Source organism: Salvia splendens, chromosome 21 (assembly GCF_004379255.2).
Source record: "Salvia splendens isolate huo1 chromosome 21, SspV2, whole genome shotgun sequence".
NCBI lineage: Eukaryota > Viridiplantae > Streptophyta > Magnoliopsida > Lamiales > Lamiaceae > Salvia > Salvia splendens.
Genome location: NC_056052.1, coordinates 22544621 through 22565239, shown reverse-complemented (window position 1 = coordinate 22565239; position 20619 = coordinate 22544621). Strand labels below are relative to the sequence as shown.

Sequence of the window (20619 nt, the reverse complement as noted above, 5' to 3'; positions counted from 1 at the left end):
ACATGTTGTCATTTTTATAACTCATAATTTTTATAGATTATTTTATAATAAACTAATTAGATGTGAATAGCTATGATTATTTGATTCCATGATAACACCAAGAAATTAAGTGTATGCATGTACTTGTTTTTATAACTTTAGAATTTTAAGAATTATTTAACAATAAATAATTGAATGGCTATGACTATAATTATTTCGTTGGATGATAACACTAATAGATTAAGTATATATACATGCAATGCTTTTATAACTTAAAATTTTATAAATTATAAATAATTGGTTGAGAATAACTTATTTTGTTATAAATAATAAGACTAAGAAATCATGTAGACATACATGTATTCATTTTTATAACTTATAATATTGATATTATTTAATAACAAAATAATTGGATGCAAATAATTATTGTTTTTATCATTGAAAGATAATAAAAAGAAATTAAATATATATGCCTATATTTATGTTTATAATTTAAATTTTTTAAAATCATATTATAAAAATAATTTGGTGTCAATGACTATTAGATGAGTGAATTTAAAAGTTAAAATTATTGTTTGAATATAATATAAAATTCTCTATTTTAGAATGTAAGTCAGTTTAAATTCTTTTATTAGTATTTTGCAAATTTGAAGAAAGCCAATCTATAATGTATCAAACTAAAATATTATAATTTATTATGAATTTGTTTTAATTTATTCCTATTCAAGATATTCATCCAAAATTTACGAAATCATGAACCATATCAATCTAATTTGTAGGGGAGAGTTTAACTTTTGATACAATGGAGAAGAAATATCCTCAATTTATTGTTAATGGAAGAATAAATTATGCAACGTTTAGTCTACAAATTACTATAGTAAATCATTCCCTAATTAAATGTATAAATGCTGATTATGAAAGATTCAATCTTTCCTAAATGATTATAAAAGGGTAGTAATGTAATACCTTAAATTAATTAATCATTATTAATTTATTATAAATGTAAAATTACTAAAATACCCCAAAATTGTATGTACAATTTTGTTAATTTATGATCACTTTTTTCATATATCTCATTAATCATCGTCTAGACTGTGCATAAAAATCTTCTTTATGAAGAAAGAATATGATTTTGATGTAATTCAATAGAATTTTCACTGAAATCAATAATGTACTTTCACATTGTGTACAGATATGGATTTGATATTAATTAGAAATGTACCCTCAATTTTGGAAGAGTGATTAAACCTCTTTCCAAAATTGTAGGTAAAATACAAGTCAAGCAAGTCCCCTCTCTCTCTCTCTCTCTCTCCCTCTCTCTCTCTCTCTCTCTCTCTCCTCACTTCACCACTCCATTTTCTCACAGTGAAGCTTCCTAGCGCTTTGCACACGAATATATACAGCCCCCACCAGCTCTCTCCTGCTCATCATTTCCTCTAACTAAAAACAAAACTATACAGAATCAACGAATTCACATTTCACCATCTCGACAAACAAAGCCTCAATCATCAATTACAAATATCAACGAGAATCCGCCCCTATTTTCACCATCAGATCTTCGCGGGGAGGATTTTTCGTTGTGTGTCGTGCGCGGTGATGCGGTGATGGAGCAGAAGCACGTGATTCTGTCGGCATTGGGAGTGGGGGTTGGGGTAGGTGTGGGGCTGGGATTGGTGTCCGGCTCGACCTTCGGGAGATGGACGGCGAATGCCACCTGCGCCGCGGCGGACGGCGTCTCCGCTCATCAGATTGAGACGGAGCTTCTTAGAGTAGTTGTTGATGGCAAGGAGAGCGGGATTTCCTTTGAGGAATTTCCGTATTATGTCAGGTGATTATTTGAGGCAGAAAGGGGGAGTAAAGCGGATTTCATCTTCTTTTTTTGTGATTTTTGCTAATGTTTTTTGTTAATGGTGTGTGAGGTAAAGATGATGATTAATTAATGATATGCTTTTTGCCCTTTCTTAATGGCTATCAATGATTACTTGCAACCATATTGATCTGATTATATTGTTTTTGAGAGAAAAATGTGAGATTCATATTGTGCCTTATTGTTGTTTTTGCTGGGAATTGTGATAATTGTTCGTGTTTAGTAAATTGATGTGTAACATGAGCTTGAAGGTTTAGTATCTTTACAGCTTATTCCATTGATTCCATGCAAAATGCCTCAATGTGTAAAACTACTGTTCTCATAGACAGATTCAACACTTGGATACCAAGTAGAATGAGATTTATCTAAGGATTAACATACTTTCTCTACTTTTTTATGGTTTTCCCAGTGAGCCGACACGTATAGCGTTGACAAGTGCAGCATATGTTCATCTAAAACACTTAGATGTATCTAAGCACGCTCGAACTCTTTCGCCAGTCAGCAGGGCTATATTGCTGTCGGGGCCTGCAGGTATTTTTCATTACATAACCGAACGCATAGCTAATTGTTCATTTACAATTTCTTTCTGCTTAGTCTTATCATATTTGTTCCATTCGGTTAGAGTCATACCAGCAAGCACTTGCCAGGGCTCTGGCGCAGCATTTTGAGGCAAAGTTGCTATTGCTGGATTTACATGAGTTTTCATTGAAGGTTGGTGCCGTTGTTGTCATCGTCTCTTTTTATAAAACCTTGTAGTTCCGTGCTTATTTGTTTCATTTACATGGTGGTCATGGTTACAGATGCAGGGCAAGTATAACATCATAAAGAAAGACTCTGTAAGCACTATTTTCACTTCATGAATCATGATATTGTTTTTTGTGACTTAAAATAAACCAACTTGCATACAATGAAGAGTACATTAATTTTCCTTTTCTTTATGTTGTAGTCTCTACCAAGGTCTATCTCAGAAACGACTTTGGAAAGAATGTCCAGTTTTCTAGGTTCCTTCTCTGCTCTTCCCCCGAAAGACAGAGGTATAGTTACACTGCATGATATTTCTCCACTTCTGTGTATGCCACCTTACATAAATTTGTTGCTTAACTTGTGTTATCTACTGAATATATTAGGGATTTGAAAATTTATAGTCTAGCAAACCTCCTTCCCTCCCCGGCATCTCTTAAGCCAGAATTGTGCACCTATGGAGGGGACTTTAACTGTTTACAAGCTCAAAGTTTGATTATAGGCTATGCTTGAATAGCTTTTTGAAGTTTAGAATTGTACAGCAAAAGAAACTTGATTGGACATCACTAACTAGGCACTTTCCATATGAAAAAGACATCTACAGTTCAAAAATGGTAGTATAACAAAATGTGTTATTATGGCAAAGGGGCATCACATTTGTGTTTTCTGACACTCATCTAAGTGTAATTCCATTTTACTCGACCACTCATTGGCCAACCCCACTCAAAAAGCGTCTCCCAGCATGCTTTTTTTTCAAGAGATCTAAAGTAATGGCAAAGGGAGAAAGTTCGAACTGAATGGGATATTCTTGTAACCAAATAACTGGCCATCCTTTGTTGGAACTCTAGATTATGTTTTGACAACATGTAGTAGTAGGATACTCTACCTTTTAGAATTTAAAGAAACGACATAATGTAAACCTGCCTGATAACAGAAAAGAATGTTTGAGCTTTCTCTCACTTTATGCTTGGCTGTCAATCCAGAGAGTTTTATTATAAAATTATATGGGTATAGTATATTCAATTTCTCTCAATCTATTTAAGCCAATTTTTTAATGAGGCTTTTATATAACTTTAATGAAGGCACATCATCTGGGCAAAGAAGTGTGCTGGATGACACAACAAGGTATGGAGATAGCATGTTCTCTACCCATTTCACTTAATAGTTGTTTTTATACACAAAAGTTGAAAATAAGTTTCATAGCCATTTGGGCATGTTAAACACTGGCTCCCCTTATCAATCAACAAGCCAGAAATTGTCATAGAGAGAGAAACACACTTCACATCGTTTTTTGATAAGCTGGATTCTGGAAATAAAACTTGTTCTCAATGTTGAATTGGCATTTTTCATAATTTACATTAAAGTATGCTTAGCTAGTTTCTTTTCATAAGTTTAAAGTGCCAATATGCATTGAAAGGCTTTATGTGTTAATACTGTGCTTCATTTAGGAATTCTGAAGGAGTCAGCAACTCCCTAAGGCCTTGCAGAAGTTCCTCGGTCTCTTCAGATATGAGTAGCATAAGCACCCTCTCATCCTCTTCAAATCCAGGTTTTGCATATATTTTCTTCAATTGTATCTGATTGCCTTCTACTTTTAATCATGAATGAGATAAAGTTAATGCTCCATATCCTGATAGTCAAGGTTTCCACTACCCAGTGTGACCTTCTACTGTAAACATGCTTTTGTTTTGGGACAAATTTTGCACAGTGTATATTCTTGTAGAAGAAATAATATGGATCTATTGATTTTTTTCAATTTTTTCAGCTCGTTCCAAGCGCGTTAGCAGCTGGCCTTTTGATGAGAAAGTTCTCTTACAGTCACTGTATAAGGTAATGGCATCATAATGACGATTCATATGAATGTTCATCACATAAGTGTGGATTTATTTTGATTTTCTTACTATGGCATCCTTGATTGAGCTGATGATCTGGCCTTCTAGATTCTCTATGATATTAATAAAGTAAACAGTGGCTTTCAGGTGTTGGTTTCAGTTTCTCAAACAAATAGCATCATTCTTTACATCCGGGATGTTGAGAGACTTTTTTTACAATCCCCAAGACTATACAAATTATTCGACAGAATGTTGAAGAAATTAACTGGATCTGTTTTGGTTCTTGGTTCTCGGATGTTGGGTCTTGATGACACTTCGGGTGAAGTAAATGAGAAACTAAGTATTTTATTTCCTTACAACATTGACATCAGTCCACCGGAAGATGAAAATAATCTTGTCAGCTGGAATAGTCAACTGGAAGAGGATATGAGAAAGATGCAGTTTCAGGATAACAAGAATCACATTGCTGAGGTGCTTGCAGCAAATGATATCGAGTGTGATGATCTCGGAGCAATATGCCATGCTGACACAATGATCCTGAGTCACTTCATCGAGGAAATTGTTGTTTCTGCTCTATCATATCATTTGATGAATAATAAGGATCCAGAGTATCGTAATGGGAAGCTTGTCATATCATCTAAGAGGTACATACCAAGTCATTCTTTCTTTCGTTTAATATTGTTTCTTCTTATTTTCATATATCGCACTCGTGGTGCAACTGTTAATCTCTAAACTTGAATGTATTTCGGTGAAGTTTGTGCCACGGATTAAGCATATTCCAAGAGGGTAAAAGTGGTAGCAAAGATACCCTTAAGATGGAGACTAATGCTGAAGGTTGCAAGGTTTGTTCCAAGTTCCAACAATCTAGCTTTAATTTTTTCTTTCATTTCCTGGTACACCACCGCTGTTCTACTTAATTTTCTTGTTTGAATCAATATTAGGATCCCAAAGCAAAAGAGAGTGGTGTATCAAAACCTGGGTCAAAGTTTGAAACAAAATCCGGGAACAAGAACGAGACAGAAAAGCCGACTTCAACAAAGGCAGATGGCGATAATGCATCAACATCGAAGCCAGTAAGTCCTGCATTTACCAATCCAATCCAGAACTATACTTGGATTGAAACGTTGATGCCTGGATTCTGCATATAAAATGGTCGAAAAGGCCCTTTCTTGTGCTACCTTCTGTTCCCATGATATAGCTACACACTTTTTCTTTCAGTCTTGATTGACTCTCTCTATATAATCCAGGAAATTCCTCCGGACAATGAATTTGAGAAACGCATCAGGCCAGAAGTCATCCCCGCGAGTGAGATTGGAGTAACATTTGCAGATATTGGGGCTCTAGACGAGACTAAAGAATCTCTTCAGGAGCTGGTTATGCTTCCTCTCAGAAGGCCAGACCTCTTTAACGGTGGGCTTCTGAAGCCTTGCCGAGGCATATTACTCTTTGGTCCTCCTGGTACAGGAAAAACAATGCTTGCCAAGGCCATTGCCAATGAGGCCGGGGCTAGCTTCATAAATGTATCAATGTCAACCATCACTTCAAAATGGTTCGGAGAAGATGAGAAGAATGTCCGAGCTCTTTTCACACTTGCAGCAAAGGTTTCTCCCACAATCATTTTTGTAGATGAGGTCGATAGTATGCTTGGGCAGCGGACAAGAGTAGGCGAGCATGAGGCAATGCGAAAAATTAAAAATGAGTTCATGACACACTGGGATGGGCTATTAACAAAACCTGGAGAGCGGATTCTTGTTCTTGCAGCAACAAACAGACCTTTCGACCTAGATGAAGCCATCATTAGGCGTTTTGAGCGCAGGTACATAATATTTATCATTCTAGTTCCGTGGTAATAGGCACTCGCAGAAGTCTACCGTTTGTTTGAAAGATCTCCACACATAATGCTTGTTTTTGGTTTATTTCAAACAGAATCATGGTTGATCTGCCTTCTACCGAGAATAGAGAAAAGATCTTGAAAACACTGCTGTCAAAAGAAAAGGCGGAAGCTCTAGACTTTAAAGAACTTGCAACAATGACAGAAGGATACAGTGGAAGTGATCTCAAGGTTTGAATGGTTTATTTACAACGTCGATCAACTTTGATTATGATTAATCAGACTCTGACTTGTGTAATCACGATGGCAAGCAGAATCTGTGTGTGACAGCAGCTTACCGCCCCGTGAGAGAACTCATACAACAAGAGAGAGAGAAGGATGTGGTAATACTAAAACTTGGATTTTGGTTGCTATCTTTTCCATTCTTTCACTAGATATAACTTGCGGTGTTGATCACTTTTCCTATTTCAGGCAAAGAAACAGACAGAGAAAGAAGGTGAAAGCTCTGAAGATGCTTCTTCAACATCAGATGAAAGTAAAGAAGAAAAAGCAATTTCTTTAAGGGCCTTAAACATGGAAGACTTGAGGCAAGCAAAGAATCAGGTATTCCTTTTCTAACATCCTTCGTAACTCTTGAATGTAGGTCAGTAGGTCATACATCGACGAAAGAAGTTTAAGTTCGGTTGTAGTTGCACTGTACCACTTATTCTTACAGAACATATTTTGGTGGGTATGTAGGTTGCTGCAAGTTTTGCCTCAGAGGGAGCCATAATGGGCGAGCTAAAGCAATGGAACGAGCTATACGGAGAAGGGGGCTCGAGGAAGAAGAAGCAGTTATCTTACTTCCTTTAGACACGCACCATCAGATTTCTTGAGACAAGAACGACAGTTGGGCGGACTCTTGGGACGCGATGGAAAGCTCGGCCATCTTCTTCTCGTATCAAATTCATCATCCATTTTAATTTTTAAAAGCTTGAATGTTAGCCTGTAAGTAGTTCAAGATGGATGCATTTTGTACATGCATTATTTAAGCAGGGGGAATTGGACGATCTGTTAGAACCGGATGGATATACAAGTGTTTTCCACTCAAATCTGTAGCAATCAAACGTTGTGTTTGTTTTATTGCCTATGAATTATGATGTTGTAAATTAAATATTTAATGAAAATAGCACTAAATTCATCATTTCTGTTCCTTTCCATTCTTACCTCAACTGTGGCTAATTTTGTGGCTTCGACTTCCGATTATCCTGTGATATTCGTTAATTATTTTGTACTGTACCCGGTTTTTGTCGATGTTTATTACTCCCTCATTTCTATTAGTGTTGGAGCATTTCTTTTTGGCACGATATTAAGAAATATAGTGTATATATTTAAAAAGTTAACTGGAATGAGATTGTAAATAGAGTAGAGAGATAAGTGTGATGTATTTTGCTAATAAGGGCAATGATCTAACTCTAATGGAACACCCCACAAAAGAAATACTACCTCCTCCCACAATAAGAATCTACTTTTGTCATTTTAGTCTGTCACTTTTACTACTATAAATGGTAAGTAGCTCTACATTTCACTAATTTATTCCACTCACATTTTAATATTAAACTACTAATGTATAAAAGTGAGACGCATACCTCATTAACTTTTTCAATCCAATTTCCTTTACATTTCTTAAAATCTGTGCTAGTCAAATATGAACTCCTATTATGAGACGGAGGTAGAATATTCCGACGCTAATAGAACAAAAGGAGTACCAAAGAATAGTTACACTATTTTAACGAATAAGCATAATTTAATTAATAAGATGTTTCTTCTAATATTAAAGCAGAATTTAATTGAGAAAACGTAAAAAAAAAAATTCTTAAAATTTTAGAACTGTACACTCTGGAAGTATGACTCAAGAGTTTGTTAAGTTAGGTAGTTTACTTGTAAGGAAAAGTTATAAAGTATGAATCGCATCTCTAACAATCAGTTTCAAGATCGATATGAATTTTCAAGTAGAATTGTTTATTAAGAAAAATAGAATAAACAAAATAAATTTATAGCATAAACCACACACACATACACACAACATAAAGAAATTTTGAAATATAGATAAATGAGGTGCGAAATTCATTCTTAGACAATTAAAGATTTGGTAAATATGTTTGATGCTCTAGAATAGCCATGAAAAAAGCCTCATTTTTTTTAGTAAAGATTCATTTGTCACCCGACTAGAATAACAATAGTTATCGGGATTAAAAATTGTTCAAAGTATTAATTTCAATGAATTAAATAAAAAACAACATTACGCATAGAGTTTGTTTTTGTGCTCAACTCAATTTAGTTTTCTCTGCAATATTATTTCTCTTACTTTACTTTCTCTTTGCTCATCTCATGAGTTATTCAATTATTCAATTACTAGGGTTTAACCTTATACATGTGGTATTGTGCGAATTTCAAGTCACCGTACGAATTTCAAGTCACTCTTTCACAGACACAATGCAAATTAAATACACATAAATTATTCAATTATTAGGGTTTAGTCTTATATCTATGGTATGTCAGAATGGCTTCTCAGCTCGATTTGCAAACACCGTGTGGATTTCAAGTCATTTTAACACGTAACATTTTCGGCCTGTTTCGGTGTCTACTGCATCATAGCATAATTCAAAACATAATTAAACATAAATTAATTAATTAATCACAAAGTAGTACTCTATATTTATACAAAAAATCTAAGATCTAATACAATAAAAAAATGCATGTCTCTTTTAGCTATATTTGTTGATATTTTTAGATTGCAAACATTATTAAGTTATTACAATTAAAAATAAAATTTTAATACTATTATTTTATTTTTTAAGCATCGGCTTCATTTAGTTTCTACTTCCGTCCCTGCTACCAAGCATTATACATGGTAATTTTGTGGCTTCGACTTCCTATTAGATGTTTCTTATATTTGTTAATTATTTTTATTCGATTTTGGTGATATTTATAACAAAAGAAAAATTACACTATTTTAATGAACAAGTACAAACATTTTTTTCATATCCAAGTTTAGAGTCCTGGAAAATTTTAGAAGAACTGTACGCTCTGTGGGGTATCACTCTTAAGTTAGGTATATGTTCCTTATTTTGAAGGAAAATTTATATGAATCACATCTCTACCAATCAGTTTCAAGATCGATATGAATTTTCGGAAGATATAGATTAACAGTAATAGTATACATGAAAAAATATGAGTAGACATCATTAATATTTCCAATAATATTAAGAATGATTTATATTATGAATAGTTATTTCAGTCATACTTTATATCCAAACAAAACAAGAAATAGTCAATTGAGTCCAACTATATTGTCCATGAATAGAATAGTAGAGGAAGAACACATCTTCTAAATTAAGCCCAATTAAATCGTCGATTCCTCAGTAAACGGCGGTGAATTATTTGCTCTTGTCAATTTCTCCTAATCTGGAAATCTGCAGTTTTGAGATGGTTACCCGGAATCGAAAAATCAATACTTGTGCAGCTGGGAGATTCAACAACCCAATTGATCGATACCAATCTTTATCAATCAAAGAATGCCTCTCCAAACCCTCCCAATATTTCTTCGCATCTAAACAATTGAGCTTTCTTCTTAAAAATGCCTATTCTAAGTTCCCCAAAAATCTTCAATCGCTCATTTTTCAGGATACAATTTTCGCTTTCCGCCTTCTCCCCGAGTAAGCCTAAATAAAATCAGTTTTTGGGGGGAATAGATTTTGTGATATTTAGGTTTATGAATTGTGCATTTTTTGTTTTATTTGGATTATTTATTGATTGAAAATTCAGGATGCAGACGCAGTCAGCAATTTCAGCTGCTAATTCTCTTCTGCAAAGTGCGGAATTTGCTTTGCCGAGGCAAAAGAGAGCATTGGCTGTCACGGAACACAAACATGCAGTTGTTGCAAGTAAGAGAAAATCCAAGACAAATAAAGATGAAGGTGCTTTTTCACCTTACTTCGACTTATTTGGGATAAATGCTTTGTTGCTGTTTGTACTGTATTGTAAATTGTGATCTTGTTTTTGGTGTGGAAATTAATTCCTTTTTGGTTGATGATTTTAGAAGAATGATCTAGGGTTGTGATATAGGAAGGATGATAGATAAGCTGGATTTTGAATTTATTACTTCAATCTTTAGGTAGAACTGATCGATGTATGGGTAGATACACTGTTGAGTTCGATACGTTGATCCCTCTCTAAGCATTAGAATGCAGTAATCGTGTGCACTTCAAGTCGAAAGGCATAAATTCATTTATTTGATCCTAAGGCCTCCTCACTTGATGCACTAGCTTATATTTGGCCTTCTTGTAAAATATTAACATGTGATTTTGTTTCACGTATTGGGCCATAGAAAAGAGCTAACCTTTAATGTAGCTACTGTGCCACATTCTTGATTGTAGCGTTACGGTATAATGGGCATCAACTGTCGGTCCTTTGTTTCTATGGTTTTCCGTTTTCCAGATTGTATTTGAGTTTGTCTCCTTGTGTTCCAGTTATAGATCAGCTTCCTCAGGATGTTCTTGTACACATATTTGGCTTCTTAGATGTGAAATCTCTACTTTCTGCTTCTGCAGTCTGCCGGTACTTCCTTTACTCATCACTCAAGATGTTTTTTTATGTTCGTCTTTTCCCCTCATCACGATGGTCATACATGTTGGAAGTGGCTTCTCATTTGAGGGTCAATTTACAGGTCATGGAATGGTGCTGCTGGTGACAACTGTCTATGGAAATTGTTGTATGACACTTACTTTGGCAATTGTGAGAATGTTGTGAAGAACAAGGGACTTGAAACAGTTGGAACGAGTAAAAATGAGATGAGTCAGCCTGACAGCATTACAGCATTTGGTGTTAACTATAGATTTGCATTCGAAGCGGCCTATAAAGGTATGCGATTTCCTTGGTCTGTTTTGGTCTTTTTGACAAGAGTTGCATGGGAATGAAAGTTCATAAAATTATGGCAACCAAGGATAGTGACTGTACTGATAAAAGTATCCGATTAGATGAAGATTTTTAAAATATCCAGAGGTCCTTGAGAAGATTAATCTAACAAAAAACTATGAATTACACAGAAAACGTGAACAATGTCGATCCAATTCAAATGCTTTTACTACTGCATATTCGACTCCAAGTAGTGTAAGAACTGAATATTATGTCGATTCAATTGTGAATATGTCCGATATCTATCAATAAAAGTTTTTCTTTTCCTTTTGTACATGTGGAGATTGTCCTACATGGGAATTTCAGTCTTGCTGTTTTGATATGTGCACCAACCCACACACGCCTCCCCAACTCTCTATGTTTTTTTTTGATGAATCAATAAATTTTATAACTAAAAGAAATTTACAACCAATACAGCCAACTAGCCGAGGCTAGCGAGCCGGGGAGAGGGAAGTAACACAATACAAGTAAACTTGGGCATACCCAAGGGCTTGTACTAAGCCAGATTACAATCGCAAACCCGAAAAACCATAGTTTAAGTAGTGGATCCTAGCCAGCCTAATGGCTTAGACAAATGTCCTTGCCATGTATTTTACACTGAAACATAGGCATACCCATGTGGGATAGTCCGGGTCTATCCCAAAACCACAAACAAAGACCCTCCAGCGGTGGAGGGCGGGCCTCATTAAAACCTCTTGGGGCAAAACCCAAATGGGAAAAATCCCCAAGAGGAAAAAGAGTACCCTGATTGGGGAAAAGGGGGGAGGTGATCGTTTGAAGATACAGTGTGTTTATATGGATTGTTCGTGGTCTTATTTCAATGTAACGATGTCTTATCCATTTATATCGCATTCTAATACTGAACTTTATTTTATTTATTTCAGATGAAAAACTGGGATGTTGTACAGGATACTGTTCAAGTTGCCGTTCAATCGTATGGCTTAATCGCAACAGATGTTCCAATCAGACCGGTAGAAGAAATGAAGTAGAGCACCAAATCATGCCTATATCAATAGAAAAGGTGACTTCAAAAAACTTTCTATTCCAAATTCTAACTTCAGTTGAGCTATTTTGTTTCTTCACATGCTTCACTCTTTCATCTTCTAACTTCAACTTTTGTCACAAAACCAAATCTAACTAATTGTTTTTATGGGAATCTCAGATTGATGACTTCATTTTAAATGGCTTTGTGTCATCTGAGTCTTCCTCAGATAGTGACAGTGATACCGATGATGAGTTTGCCTTGAGGCTATGGGCCTATCCTAGACAATATTAGCTGATAAACACCATATTATGAAATGTTGTAAATTGTGTTTTTAGGTGTTTGGAGAGGCCAGCATCTCATTCAATTGTATTTTTTGCATTGTCTGGGTTAAGGGTTGATTTTATCAGAGGAGATTTATGTTGGGAAAGAGTATGTTGGGAAAGAGTAGGCTTCTGCCATCTATTGTCTCTTAAGCTCTCAGCTATGTTAATATAGTAGTAGAAGACAAGTAGTTAGTTGACGGTCACACACGAATTCGATAAACTAATTTATCATTGTTAAATGAATACATTTATACTTTTATCATAAGCTCGTATCTTGTTGATTATATATATGGAATTTGACAATTTGTTTGGGGAAAATGCACACAAACGCCCTTTCCTCACGAGTATGATATTGGAACAAAACCAATTCATTTTCTTGAAGAATTCAATATACAATTGTATTGGTAACCAAAATAGTACTCCCTCCGTCCCATAGTAGGTGTCAACACTTTTCTTTTTAGTTTGTAGGCCTACACTTTTCTTTTTAGTTTGTCCTACAAAAGATGTCTCATTTCCTCTTTTGAAAAAAATTCCTTCTCACATTAATTATAAAATTATATTTTCTCTCACCATTTAACGCACAAAATAACATCTCCTAAAATTCTGTGTCATCTCCCAAGGGTGACATCTACTATGAGACGGAGGGAGTAGTAGTATACTGTATTTAGCAAAGAGGCGAGGTAGAAGTAGTTCTTGGTTTTCTAAGTGAAGACAGTTCTGCTACTCATCAATCATCATGCCAACTAATTTTGGATTATCCATAATTGTAAAGCAATATAATTCCAAACACTGGAGCAAGACAAACTCAAAACCGCCTAAATCAAATTTTAAACTATGAACCCGGATGTAAAAAAAAAAAGTAGCAATCGACCAAATATGGGTTCCATCAGGCATCAGACAACTTAGCCACAACAACAAGAAAGGAAATGGAAATACAAAGCCTTTCAAGACCTAGTAGCACCACCTCACACAAAGGAATCTTCTAAGCGAACTTCTTATCTTTAAGAGGGCCTTTTGGAATTTTACTCAAAACCTTGGCATCAAACACAGCATATTGTTTTTTGAACTCGGCCTCAGCCTTCTCAGCAAAAGCATCAACCTGATCTTCGTACTTTTCATAAAGAACGGGAACCGTGTGCAGCAAAACGAAACCTGTATGAGAAGAAAACAAAATGAGGTAGTGCGGATGTTGGCTGGTTCACTATACTAGGTAAGCATCAGTAACCGAGATAAAAGACAGCCAGGTACTTACATATGTAGAACAGGGTGAGGGAGTTGAAGCAGGATCCAAGCATTGACACAGTCCAAAGGCCAGCAATCACCTATTATGACAGATTGCAATACACTAATCAGCAAGAGATTGATGGTAAAAATTGTGAACTTTAGAAGAAAACCAAACAAAGAAACAGAATTAGCCTTAAAAAAACTATCCAGTAACACAATCATAACAAACTAAGAAGCCATGAGGTATATTCTGGTCACAGCTGGCCAATACACATGTGATTAACCGAAACAGAAAACTTATGCTCTATAGCAAGAGGGTTCAGATACATACAGCAAGGAATTTCTTCAAATCTCGCCCAGATGCTACAACTCGAAGCAAGACAAAAAGTGAGTTGATTTCTGTCCTAAGGGCTGATGCTACACCGAGGACAACATCCTGAGGAAGAACAACTTCAGGGATCTTTGGCGGGGACCTGAGAAGTTACATAGGAAGTAAGACATATAAGAACACTTAAGATGAATAGAACTTTTAACCAGGGATCATAAATAACCATACTTGTTGATGAAGGTTGATGCATTTGACCACAAGAAAACGACTGCCAAACCAAGAATCAGGATGTGGCAAACTAGCGTGAGCAGGTGATACTCAAGCAATTCAAAAAGCACCCAAATTGCAGTAGCAAGACCTAGCACACCACCAGTAACTTTCTTGTCCCTCCATAGGAAAATGTCAGCAGCTGCCAGAAAAATAGGTGCATCAATAATAGATCAGTAATTGTAGTATGCAAGAACTGCTTTATTTTCTACATTCTCAAACGCCTGATTTTTTAAACAAATGTGCAGATCAGACAGATATCCATGATCATTTTCTGAAGACCATAACACAGCATAACAGAGTAACCGAAAATACAATCCAAATCATCAAATAACCTAAGAGATCACAATCTAACAAATCAATATAAACTAAATTCTACTCATAACAAGCGTCGAATCAACTTCCAGATTCGTTCAAAGCAAATCTTCATCATCCCTAATTGAATTTCAGGTTCATATAAGCACATAGTTTATTACATTCACAAATCTCATACTCCTACTTAACAACATTACCAGAGCCATCAAATCTGAACACATCGAGATTGCGCATCCATCAACCAATAGAAACATTTGATAATGAAAAATAACAAAAGGAAAGGCAACAACATACGTTTTCCGCCGCCCAAAACCTTGTGCACAGGCTTCTCGCGGCCGAACAAACGGTAGATCTTAGCCTTCATGGCAGATGCCTTGGATTTGAGGTCACCGTCATCGTCGGAGTCAGATGACGACGAGCCGCTGCCGTGAAATTTGTCCGTGATCTTGTCGATCAGTGATTCAGCAGCAGATACGTGCTTCTCGTGCTCACTGGCGTGATCGGCCATTGATTCCAAACTTCGATCTCAGTCCCCGCCGCGGAAAAGTAGGGCTTCAGTCGCTAGATACACTGCGCTCCCACTATTTTAACTTCAAATGTGAGAGAGAAGAAGAAGAATGAGAAATGGAAGGGTTTTAAGAAAGGTATTGGACTTGAGATGGCCGAGGCTGGGGTGCGAGGAATCCGAGCCGCTTGGTTCGGAGTAACGGACCAATCTGCGACGATTTTAACGGACGTTACATTCCGAACCTCTTTTTCTTATGCAGCTGTAGTCAATTGTTTTTTTCCTCATAGATCGCGAACCATTTACCTTTTTTTTTTAAGTAAAAATAGATTAAATGAAATTTCAACTAAATAAAAATAAGCATTATGTCTAAAAAAGTGAAAAGGCATGTATATCCGTAGAATGTAGGGAATTCTAGTTAAATAAAAACTGCAAATACATTAATTTAACATTGAGATGAATTGAATATTTGAACAAGTACTATATTACATCGTTCCTCTCATTTAAAATATAGACAAGATATTTACATATAGAGAAGATTTGATGGATTATATAAGATTGTGTTATGTGCTTGTTTGATTAGATAAATACTGCTCAAGTAATCTCGTTAATTTAATCATATTGAAACAATTTAGTCATATACTCCTACATGACCATTATTATACATACACAAACTTTGCATAGATAAATTACTCCATATTTATAAATTTATCATTTTTCTAATAGTCTCATGGCAAACAGTTCAGCATGTTATGTGTCTAAACCTATTGACGTAACACATATACGTGTAAAAATAAAGACGTGATTGAGTATGTGTATTAAATGATATCGTTTTAAGTAGTTGATTTGTCTACGTAGTATTTTTTACGGAGTATTTATCATATCATACATATTTTCTTTAAAATGTGAGATTATGTGATAATTGAAAAAATGTTGAAGGGACATTTTTCTAAAATTATACTCTTTCCGTCTATGAAAAATAGTCTCATTTTGCTGTTTTGAGATGTCCTAAAAAAATAGTCTCATTTCTAAAAATGTAAAAAAAAACTTTTTGCATTTTACCTACTTTTTTCCCTCTCTCCTATATTTTAGTACTTTCCATTTCTAATTTTCTCTTACTTTACTATTTCTTATTAATTCTGTGTCGTTCACAAATGAGTTTGTTTTTATGGACAGAAGAGTACAATTAACCACAATTTGATCAAATTTTATAAATAAAAAAATTGACAAATCACCCAAAATTAAATCCACATATACTTTTGACAGGAAAAAAAGACCAAATTATAGATTTGTTTGGGCTGAAAAATCCAATTTAGAGATTAAAATATGGTGTAATAAGATATGGGCTGTGATTACTGAGTACGTGGGAATCTTGAGGTGGAGGAGAGAGAGAGAGAGTGAGTGATATGATACGGCGTCACGTCGCAGTTTGAACATCGAACTGAACGTGCTTACAAATAAAGTTCTTGACGTGACCTGGAAGCAGGTGAGTGGTGGCCACCACATGCCTTTTCAGACTGTAGTGGGCCCTTCCTACTGGGCCTATTACATGGGCTCGGTTTTTGGGCCGTTACTGGACATCATTTCAGTTTTAATTCTTTTATTTAACTAATTATCAATTTACATGGTATTCGGTTTCAAAGATACTCCCTCCGTCCCGCACTACTCGCACGTTTCATTTTCGACACGGAGATTAAGGAATGAGTGTATAGCAAAGTCAAATATTACGGCGGTAGATGAAAATTTTTACTAAAAATGGAAATAGTGCAAATAACTTGGGACGCCCAGAAAGGAAATAAGTGCAAGTAGTCCGAGACGGAGGGAGTATAATCTAATATTGAGTTATGAGATTATTTTAGTCATAAGGGTTAACTATAACTAATTATCCCATGATTATTCATCTAGGATTGAGTTGTGAGGTTGAATCTCATGAACCAAGCACACTACAAATTTAATCTCAGATACAATCTTGCAAATCGAACACCCCGGTGATAGAAATTGTACTTTTTAAAATTCATTCTTCCTCGTAGTAAATTCACCATATTTCATAAATAATTTTATTTTAGTACACTCTAAATTAACTCCCCATGATTTCTATGTTTTTTTACGAGTTAAGCATCCATGCATCAGTGCTAATTGGCAATGGGCCCATGACTCGAGAAGGCTTTCTTATATTCATTCTCTTGCTAATTTGGTGAGATGATGATTAACCAATTTGGTTACTCCCTTCTTTCCGCAAAGTTTGTCCCATTTTACCATTTTCGTCCGTTCCATAAAGTTTGTCCCACTTGGAATCTTACAAAAAATAGACATTAAATGCATTGTCAATCTCCTCAATATGAGAACATTATTCCATTACACACCTTCATTTAATACAAAGTCAAACAATTTCTTAAAACTTACGTCGAATCACATTGGGACAAACTTTGAGGGACGGAGGGAGTATTATACATTGAAGTGTAATCATTATGGTAAGTGGTAACATAGTTACAAAATAGTTTGTTGGACCTCAATAACTCAAAGAAACCCTAGAATCAAATAATTTCAATTCTGAGAAGCCCACAAGGCTTGAGATTTTAAATTTCAATTATGAAAAGCCCAATAACACGGTCTGATTAGTTGGGAATAGTAGCTGATACTCCTATATATACGCGATTTGCACGTCATTTTCATTCGCACCACTTGTTTTAACGAGTTTTATCTCTATCTTAATTTCTGTACAAGATCAGCAATGCGAAATGAGTAACGCGGGTGGTAGTAGTAGTGGTAGTGGTGGGGATGCTGAGGAGTACGAACGGCGAATGAACGAAGAGTTGGAGGCATATACGTCCCATGAGATAAACCGGCTGATACAAAGGGCCTTGCAGCCGGCGGTACCTCGACCTCGACCCGTTGTCCACCACCGAGCAGTGATTGAGAGGGATCACGTAGCTGGACATCAGCGGCTATATGAAGACTACTTCGCACCGGAGCCGCGGTTTAACGCCAACCTTTTCAGTCGGCGTTTTAGGATGAACAGGGCCCTGTTTATGCGTATTGTTGACGCTTTGGAGCGTCGATATATGTGTTTCCGCTTCAGGCACGATGTCGCTGGCAGACCCGGCCACACACCTATTCAAAAGTGCACTGCGGCAATCAGGCAGTTGGCCTACCGAGGCGCGGCAGACATGTGGGACGAGTACCTCCACATCGGTGAGACGACTGCCCTTGAATGTATGAAGTATTTCTGTCAGGCCGTGGTTGAAATATTCTGTAAACAGTACCTTCATAGCCCTACCCCCGAAGACTGCCAGGAGCTGATGCAGATGCACGGGGAGAAGCATGAGTTCCCGGGTATGTTAAGCAGCACAGATTGTATGCATTGGGAGTGGAAGAACATCCCCGCTGCCTGGAAAGGGGGTTCTACACGACCGGCTACAAGGGAAAGAATCCCACGATGATCCTCGAGGCAGTAGCTGATTACCGGCTGTGGATTTGGCATGCATATTTTCGGGTAGCCGGGTCGAACAACGACCTTAATGTCCTCAACTCGTCGCCCCTTTTCAACGAGCAATGCCACAGCGTAGGCCCGACCATCAGTTTTATCACCAACGGGAACCAGCATGATATGAGCTACTACTTGGTGGATTGGATATACCCTAGGTGGCCCGTCTTTGTAAAGACGATCAGATGAGAGGAATGCCTACTTTGCGGAACGGCAGGAGTCGGCGCGCAAGGACGTGGGGCGTGCATTTGGTGTGCTTCAGTCTCGATGGGCGGCAATTAGGGGTCCAACGCGCTTGTGGCACGTCGACTGCATTGCTGATATAATGTACGCATGTATTATCATGCACACTATGATTGTCGAAGATGAAGGTGTACAACTGACTAGTTGGGCCAACGAGGATAATGAAGTCGGTCCAAGCCACAGCGTGGCCATCCCCAACGTACGAAGTGGGGTACATCACGATGAAGCCGGTCGCCTCCAAGCACATGCCGACATGCGCCAAGTGGAAGCTTATATTCGACTCCAAAAGGATTTAATTGAAGAGTTGTGGACGCGGAGGACTGCACGGCGTTAGTTTTTTTTTAATTGTGTAATTTTTTTAATGTACCTTTTTAATTTAAATAAAATTATTGCATTTTCCCGTATCTGTGTCGTAAGCTGAATTCCGTATTTTGTGTGATTGTTATTTTTATAATTTTGTTTATTGTGACTAGCCTATGGCTAACCTATTGCTTGTCCTGATGATGTGCCAGGAGGAGTTTTTAGTGCTGATGATGTGGCAGGAGGAGGCTATGAATGGCCTATGGCTGGGCTATTGCCATTGTGGATGCTCTTAGCAGGTGTGACCGACCAGACTAAGCGACCACCCTACTACAACCAAAGTTGGAGTTTATTTTCTCATTCTTCATTCCCGGTCCATTGCTAGTGATAGCCATGCATCTCATCTACCCTTTGACATTAAACAATGGTCTTTCAATCCATGGGTTTCATTTTGTGAATTCATCGTCAAAACGAGGAGTTAAAACTAGCGGTAATTAGTTGAAGTTTATGCGCCAAAAAGAAAGTGACATTTGTAATGTGAAACCAAAAACCCAATGAAGCTATCATGATCATGACTTTGGTATAAGTAGAAAATTCACTATCTACACTTTTCCTTCATTCACTATCTGCACTTTCACTCTCTAAAAATGCACGGTGGAGACGACGAATCCCCTGGCTCGGACGAATCGGGATATGACGGCAATCCTTCCCAGCCGTCGGGATTTGGCGGCTATTCGTCTCAGCCGTCGAGATATGGCAGCTATCCTTCTCAGCCGTCCCAGCCATGGAGTTGGAGACAATCTCCCCCGCCGTATGCATCGAGTCCAACTCCTCCACCATCTCAGCCGTGGAGGTCTTCTCCCACGCCCCAACCTTTGCCGAGGAATCTGAGCCGCTCGGTGTTTGGGGATTACAGACCCAACCTCGACGCCCTTCACCATCCGCGTCCAGAGACCCCTTTCCAATCCAGCAGCTCTCATTTCACTGAGGCAGATCAAGACGCATTGGATACGATGTTCGGTCTCCTTAGTTCCGGCTTACCGGATACGCCCTTTGCGACGAGAGTCGGGGGGTCCGAAGGGGCTTGCACGGGTGGTGGCAATGGCGGTGGCAGTGGCGGATCGGGCAATGTCAGCGGCGCCGGTGGAGAGGGCAGCGGCGTCGGCTCCGGTGGTGGCGGTTCGGCCAGCGACTCAGTTCAAGCCGGACAAAAAAAGGCCACGCACTACACCAAAGCGGAGTCCATTGCTGTGGCGAGGGCGTGGGATGCCGACACATCAGACCCCATAGTGGGCACCGATCAGACCGAGGGAAGCTTTTGGAAGCGCTTCGTGTTGGCGTACAACGAGTTCAAACCTCGCTGCGCCAAACAGCGTGACACGAAACAGCTCCGCAAGAAGTGGTCTAGGATTCTGCCGGCCACCCGGCGTTTTGCGGGC

At 37.5% G+C, this 20619-nt stretch overlaps 3 protein-coding genes across 3 annotated transcripts; 2 read left to right on the top strand and 1 right to left on the bottom strand.

Annotated features, from left to right (window-relative positions):
- The first annotated feature begins 1283 nt into the window (after nt 1–1283).
- Nucleotides 1284–7433, top strand: LOC121784808. The gene is made up of 16 exons (XM_042183046.1): nt 1284–1807; nt 2256–2377; nt 2469–2557; nt 2647–2682; nt 2793–2880; nt 3670–3712; nt 4036–4136; nt 4353–4417; nt 4567–5063; nt 5174–5261; nt 5361–5492; nt 5667–6235; nt 6346–6481; nt 6565–6633; nt 6722–6853; nt 6989–7433. Exons 1-16 carry the CDS (start codon nt 1584–1586, stop codon nt 7100–7102), a joined length of 2505 nt encoding a protein of 834 aa, XP_042038980.1. The 5' UTR covers nt 1284–1583; the 3' UTR covers nt 7103–7433.
- A 2142-nt stretch (nt 7434–9575) lies between these two features.
- On the top strand, nt 9576–12779 carry LOC121783355 (F-box protein At5g52880-like). The gene is made up of 6 exons (XM_042181400.1): nt 9576–9948; nt 10058–10209; nt 10762–10849; nt 10959–11152; nt 12091–12227; nt 12369–12779. The coding sequence occupies exons 1-6, from the start codon at nt 9719–9721 to the stop codon at nt 12480–12482; spliced, it is 915 nt and encodes a 304-aa protein (XP_042037334.1). The 5' UTR covers nt 9576–9718; the 3' UTR covers nt 12483–12779.
- A 469-nt stretch (nt 12780–13248) lies between these two features.
- On the bottom strand, nt 13249–15335 carry LOC121785411 (reticulon-like protein B1). The gene is made up of 5 exons (XM_042183827.1): nt 14943–15335; nt 14295–14475; nt 14070–14211; nt 13767–13836; nt 13249–13666 (listed from the first exon to the last, which is right to left on the bottom strand). The coding sequence occupies exons 1-5, from the start codon at nt 15154–15156 to the stop codon at nt 13497–13499; spliced, it is 777 nt and encodes a 258-aa protein (XP_042039761.1). The 5' UTR covers nt 15157–15335; the 3' UTR covers nt 13249–13496.
- Nucleotides 15336–20619: the final 5284 nt, after the last annotated feature.